This window comes from Spea bombifrons, chromosome 10 (genome assembly GCF_027358695.1).
Source record: "Spea bombifrons isolate aSpeBom1 chromosome 10, aSpeBom1.2.pri, whole genome shotgun sequence".
In the NCBI taxonomy this organism is placed as follows: domain Eukaryota; kingdom Metazoa; phylum Chordata; class Amphibia; order Anura; family Pelobatidae; genus Spea; species Spea bombifrons.
This window is the reverse complement of record NC_071096.1, coordinates 34409657-34416578: the sequence shown is the minus strand read 5'-3', so window position 1 is coordinate 34416578 and position 6922 is coordinate 34409657. Positions and strand designations below refer to the sequence as shown.

Genomic DNA, 6922 nt, shown 5'->3' with positions numbered 1-6922 from the left:
CTCTTTAGAATTGTGTCGGCCGGTCCTGAGCGATCAGTGTGTGTGAAGTTGCTGTGACGGTTCAGTTTGATGCCGCCCTCCCTGCGGACTCGGCTAGGTTGGGGGGTGAGAGTTAGGTTATCGCTGTGTAGAAGGAGTGATGGGGGATTATGGATTGCTTTCTACAGCCGTTATAAATTAACAGTACCGGGGCGGCTTCCTCTGACAGCTCTTTGATGTCTAGGTTCAGCCGGATATACATCAAACCTCAAAAGGGAATTTGATCTATTTATCATTAAGTGCAGCAGACTTGTTCTCATCATTGAAATCACCTTCCAGTTTAACCCTTTAAAAAAAAAAAAAAAGTTTAAAGTTCCAAAGATGGTGAGAAATCTCAGATCTTTAGAACGTGTGTTTTGCCGTCTACGTTTATAGCGTGTACGCGTATATTATATGGATGATGGATATCCATTCTTAATTCAACTAATCTGCACCAAAGCCTTTATTATGTACCCTTAATAAAAGGTCAGAGTAGATTTTCGTGTAAGGTAATGCTGTGAAGATGTATTATTAGCGGGGATCACGTTAATATGTTGGCTGTTTGGTTGCAGTAATCTCTGCTTATTTTATAATGAGATGTGTGCATTCACAATGAATATATAGAATCAGACTGAAAATACCTTTAAACCTAGCAGACTGAATAACTCCGTCGCATGCTTCTCTATATCTGCAAATATACCAAGATGACAGGTGGGGCAACATGCCAACAATCCCCATTTCACTACCACAAGCGCCATTAACATCCAATGCACAGACCGACAGCGCCCTCTGTGGGAATACTTAGTATCGTTCTGCCCCAACAATCCTTCCCTTTTTGGACACAGCAGATTTATTTGGGGTCCTTCTGTCCTTTTTAAATAAATCAGGCTTATAGTACAGAAAACCTATAAAAAAAAAAAAAAAATAGATCCTTTATCCATTCAGCAGAACATCTGAAATGTGAGCGTTCTCTAAATGAGGCATCATATGAAGCTTTTCAGTATTGGCGGCGGCAGTTCAGCCCCGAGGAAGGTTTACAGAATTCTTAGATTCCCGTTAAATTTATTAAGCACAAAGTGTTGGGATTCTGACGTTTTCTGGCACTGAACTGTCCGGTGGTCATAACATTGCACTGCTTTCATTACTGAGAATGATTGATCGCCACCTTGCTCTGGACATAGCTTCTCAGCCCGGTACCTTCGCACAGTTACACTTGCTCTTATTTCATCTGTCATATATCTTTGTATGCTTTTTTTTTAAAAGCCATAAATCTTTTTTTTTCAGCGCTTATAAGATTTAAAGGGAGACAAAAACTGTTATGGCAGCCAAGATTTACAGTGTGCGGCTGAGGCTGGCCGGGGACCTCCCTCTGCACGGCCTTGTTAAATTAAAAGTTATTACAACGCGAATCGATGTGACCTTCTTCATAAAATGGCAAATGAACCGGTCACCGGTGTCTAATCGGCTTTATTATAGGACAATATGAAATGTTGCTTGATTGAGTTATGTGCCTGGTGAAGTAACCAAAGCATGGATCTGCCCGTTCAACAATCACACGTCCCCCAAACCCTTGTGGGTTTCAAGTATTTCAGCGTTCTTAATATCGGATAAATGTCAGACCGGAAAAGTCAACCATGATATTGTCATATATCCGAACTTATACATGGTCATAGGATTTAAAGTCACAAATGCCAAGATCCTTACCCTAGTGACATGCCAATTTTAAGTTGGGTTACAAGGGAAGGAAATGCCAATATCCTGAATATTGTTTATAGGAAGATGTAATCCTAAAGTATTTAGGTCACGGTTACATTGGTCAGTTCACTAAACCCTTAGAAAATCAACCGCTTTTTTTTAAGGTCACTTACACCTTGGTGGTTTTTGTCTGTCCTGTCCTCAGGAAGATTGATCATGAACACTGCTTTACTGTGCAGAGCTACACCGAATGCAGCCACTAGAGGGAGCTACTCACAAGTCTGTACTCAAGCACCCCGTACCATTGAGAGACGGCTGAGTACATTGGGGGCTCCTGGTCATTCCCATCAATTTATAACAATCACCTAATCAGAAATCCGGGTATAACGTGTAGGTCCGAAAAGGTATGCAAGAGGTTACAGTGTGCCTTTAATTAAGTAACATATAGTCAGCCGTCAGTGCTTGTGTATTCTATAGGAGATGCAGTGCTGCTGAGCTATAGGAGGATCTGCAGTATTTTTACTGCACATGTGCCATGTGTCCTGTATGTGTACGTAATATATTTAGTGTCTTGTGCCCATGTAGCTGGCAGTCTCTGCAAAAGTAAATTGAACATACATTCTAATGGCTTTGGGGTAACAAAAAGCTTATGGAATACTTGCAAGGTTCAGATATTCTTGGCATTGTACAGATTTTTCAAGTTTTTCCTGGCAATCCCCGAGGGACTCGGCACAAGATCCTGTAGTAAAAGAAAAATAGCCCATTAGATAAAAACTCAGAAGGGAGAGAGGAAGAGTTAAGGACAGGGGGAGTCTGTGTACACCCGGAATTTAACGATACGGTGTAATAGTGCTGTGTGAGCAGCCGATGGAGTACAGTGCTCGGGCGGTGGATCGAGGTAGGGGGACTGGCTGTGATGGACATTTCCCCCGGGATTCCCGTACCCAAGCGCCGGTTCACTCCCCTGAGCGCCTTCAGCACAGTCTCAAAATCGGCAGCGTTCAGTTTCCCCGCCATGGTGTTCACTGAGTCACGTCACGTGCTCCCCGGCGCAGTCATAACTTCCGCATTCGCCCAGCTTCCTGCGTCGCCCATGGCAACCGCCGACATTCCTGTCAGTGCTGGGCGGCGCCATGTTGCGGGCCGGCACGGTCGCTTCGCTTTAGAAGTGTGGCTTGCTGGGTGCAGCCCTTTCCGCGGAGCGTTTGTGAGGCAGAAGCCTGTAGGGAGACGAGGCCTGAGCACCTGAGAGGTAACACTGGGGTGAGTGTATGCCGTGTGGGTTATATAAGCTCCGTATACTGGCTGCATACATACCTCCTCACATAGGAGAGTGACTGATTGTGTATGGATTTATACGTTATTTAAATCGGTCTACTATTCAGTTACAGAAAGGAAGGAGAAGGAATGTTGGAACAAGAGGCCATAATCTGAAACCAGAGGCTTAGAGGGAATATAAAAGGGTTTTACTTTACTGAGTGGGTGGTAGATAGGTGGCACAGCTTCCCTGCAGAAGCAGTAGAGAGGCTAATACAGTGAGGGAATGGGCATAAGGCTGGCAAGGGCCAGTTAAGGCTTGTGATTGGACAGCAGGCAGTGGCATGATCCACAGTCATAAATGCTACATTGTTTCAGCTCGTTTAAAAACATTCTTCCTTGTGTTTTGTCAAATCCTGTTATGCAATAATTATGTCATTGTTTGTAAATAACTCTGATCCACAAGTCGGCTGTTTTTAGCCAGTAGATTTTGCAGAAATATTTGAATTTCTGCATGAAATTTTAAAAAAAAAAATAATCCAATTTTTCAACCCCAGATATTCCTGGGATTTCTGTTAAATTTAAGTATTAAAGCCTTTCGTGGTTGATGCACATCAGTTTCTCATTCACTTTCCCGTTATATTTTTCTTTATAGGTTACGCTCGAACTTTTTTTTTTTTATTAATCTGACAAAAGTATGGGCATTTTACAATCTCCCACCGAAACGGTCCTAATTACCGGAGGAGGCGGCTACTTTGGACACAGGTTCGTGCCACATCAGAACCACTAACGTTTCATGATGATGAAAAACTAATTAATAATTTTAATTACTATGATCCATGGGGATAAACAGACTAATTAACCTTAATTAGATCTCTCAGAAAAACTAAATGGCATGTATTAAATAATTACAGAACGTCGGTGCTCGGTGCAGACCCTGCGTGTGCCATACAGACACGGCATGTTTAATAGCTGGACCGGACTTGGCTATAATGGTTTGATGTTTAATGTTCCTTCCATGCGCAAACGCCGCCTGAAAATATTAAGACGCGTACAGGTTGTACAAGTCTATCAATAACCGATGAAGACTGGCTAGAGAACCAGAGCGATCCAACCCGCCTAACAAGAGGAGGGTTTGCAAAGTTAGAATGGATGTTCTGTACACAGCACTGAATGATACTACGCTTCTCCTGTGTTCAACCAATATTATTCTTCTTTTCCAGACTAGGGTGCATACTGCATAAGAGAGGAGTCCATGTCATTCTGTTCGATGTGCGCAAACCCGCCTTGGAGATCCCCGAGGGAATCCGCTTTGTCCAAGGAGATATCCGCGACCTCTCTGAGGTGGAAGAAGCTTTTACGGGCGCGAGTTGCGTCTTCCATACAGCCTCTTACGGGATGTCTGGACGAGAGCAACTCCAGAAAAGTAAAATCGAGGAAATTAACGTGAAAGGCACTGAGAATGTGATTCAGGCGTGCATAAAAAGAGGCATCCCGCGGCTGATTTACACAAGTACCTTCAACGTGGTTTTTGGCGGCCAAGTCATCAAGAACGGCGATGAGTCTCTGCCGTACCTACCTCTCCATCTTCATCCAGACAACTACTCTCGAACCAAGTCTGTGGCGGAGATGAAAGTGCTGAAAGCAAACAATTCTCAACTGGAGAACGGACGGGGCTTGTTAAAAACATGCGCTCTTAGGCCCGCTGGTATCTACGGCCCAGGAGAACAAAGACATATTCCCAGAATAATTGGCTACCTGGAGAAAGGGCTGTTCAAGTGTGTACACGGTGACCCCAGCACCCTCGTACAGTTTGTCCATGTAGACAATCTGGTTTCAGCTCACATTTTAGCTGCCGAAAGCATGAAGCCAGAGAAAAATGAGGTTGCTGCAGGCCAAGCTTACTTTATTTCAGATGGGCCCCCGGTAAACAATTTTGAGTTTTTCCGGCCATTAGTAGAAAATCTGGGCTACGAGTTCCCTACAAGACGCCTGCCTCTGTTTCTTATATATTTTTTTGCCTTCGTAACGGAATGGATACACTTCCTTGTTAGCCCCGTCTATAACTTCCAGCCTCTGCTGACACGCACCGAGGTCTACAAAACGGGTGTCACTCACTACTTCAGCATAGAAAAGGCTAAGCGGGACCTGGGCTATGAACCGCAAGGATACACAATGCATGAAGTCGCAGACTGGTATAAATCTCATGGTTATGGCCGTCGGGTCAGGAAGGTCAAGGAGAGAAGCTACATCTGGGACATTTTATTTGTTTTCCTGTTCTTTGTGGCGGTGCTTTCATGGGTTCCAGCCGTAGTGGGTATGAATGTCTAATTGGCTCGACCTCACCGTAATCCTGATTTCCAAGCTCGGGGTATAACCACCAAATTATTACTCACCCTTAACGGCTAAACATCAGTCATAAACCCATTTGTTTTTTTGTGTTTAGATGTAATTTGTAATATAGATATTTGTTTTACGGCAGGGAGGGCAGCATCTAGTTACTACCTCACCTAATTAAAAGCAGGGGCTTTTTTCGCATCTTGGGCTTAATTCTTAACATTCGAGGGGGCGTCGGTAGGTTACGGGACTGTAAATGGAAAAGTCCTTGACCTTTATTACAGAAAAAGCCAGTTGTCTTACATAAAATTCCAAATGTAATGTAAACTGTTATACAAATAGTGTTTTTAAACAAAGGCTCTCGTATTTTTACCTTTTGCCCTTCATGGGCTTTCTAGCCTTTCACAATAAACTACCTCTCTACAAAAGTGCTGCCTATTTGTGACCAAAACTTCTTATATGGTGCTTGCGTTTCATACTTGAAATTGATGCTCTCTAAGGTTCTCATTACCAGATTTTCAGCTCTTTTGAGAAGAAAAGCCTCTTCAAGCTCATTATTCCATAATTTGTATGAGGATCATATTGCAGATCTGTTGATTATTAGTAGTTTTACCAAGAAATCAACAGACTTGTTCATGTGTGAACTGACACATTGATTTTCTCTGTTGCCCCCCCTCATTGTTAAGGGCTATGGAGGTCTCCAGTTACACCTCTGGATCCAACAAGTAATGTTCTGATCCCATTCATCCCTGTACCTCTGAACAGACTTGCTACTTGGGCTCAGTCATTGGTAACTTAAGAAGATCTGAATCTTATGACTACTAGATCTTTATTTCTACCAGTTCTCAGTTCGGGCATAAACTGTAAACATCAGCGTTATGTAAGAGATTTAAAACTAGAAAGGGATGTGGCCTTGAGGGCTGAAAATGACACAATCTGGAAAAACCTGTTCAGACAAATCCAGAAAAGGTTTAAGGTTCTTGAATTCTAGAATTTTAAACATCTGTTTGAGGGATTTAAATAGATCTTACGTGCGAAGTGTTCACAATTTTACCCGTTTTATTCCTTTCAGCGTTCCTAAGCTGTGCACGCATCTCAAATGTCCCAGGTACTGCTTTTTATTCATTCAATAAGATGATCTCCAGTGGCTGCTATTTTCCATATATTTCATTTAACGTACTTAGATTGTATGTGCAAGAAGAACCCAGAGCCGAAAGCAGAGAAACCTGAGTTTGAACTGTGAATATTGCTGGGTATTAAACGGTCAGCTTTTTAGCTTGGCAGAAGACTGTTCGTTCTGTATGAGAATCACAGCGGCATTAATCCCACTTTTATTTTCTTTAAACTACAATGGCTACTAAACCTTATAATGGCTAGTCCGGGTATTACATGTCCGTTACAGGGCAGAGATACCATTGGGGCACCTCCTTCGTTCCTTGTGTTTTCTTTTGTTCGTTGTATCTCTCTATAGATGATTAAATGCTAATGATTAACTGGCTGTTGCATTAATATGTCGACATCTATAAAAGCGCTTAAATGCTTCAGAACGTGTACCAATGTTTATTTAAAAAAAAAAAGAAAAAACACAAAGATTTGTGAAGTAACACAAATAACC

The 6922-nt window shown here is 42.6% G+C and overlaps 1 protein-coding gene across 1 annotated transcript; it reads left to right on the top strand.

Annotated features, from left to right (window-relative positions):
- Positions 1–2903: 2903 nt before the first annotated feature.
- SDR42E1 (short chain dehydrogenase/reductase family 42E, member 1) lies at positions 2904–5398 on the top strand. Its single transcript, XM_053449377.1, has 3 exons — positions 2904–2965; positions 3626–3735; positions 4194–5398. The coding sequence occupies exons 2-3, from the start codon at positions 3668–3670 to the stop codon at positions 5299–5301; spliced, it is 1176 nt and encodes a 391-aa protein (XP_053305352.1). The 5' UTR covers positions 2904–2965; positions 3626–3667; the 3' UTR covers positions 5302–5398.
- The last annotated feature ends 1524 nt before the right edge of the window (positions 5399–6922 follow it).

Coding starts and splice junctions, on each gene's coding strand:
- SDR42E1 (XM_053449377.1), top strand. CDS start 3,668: ATGGGCATTTTACAATCTCCCACCGAAACGGTCCTAATTACCGGAGGA. Junction 3,736..4,193: donor GGCGGCTACTTTGGACACAG/GTTCGTGCCACA, acceptor CTTCTTTTCCAG/ACTAGGGTGCATACTGCATA.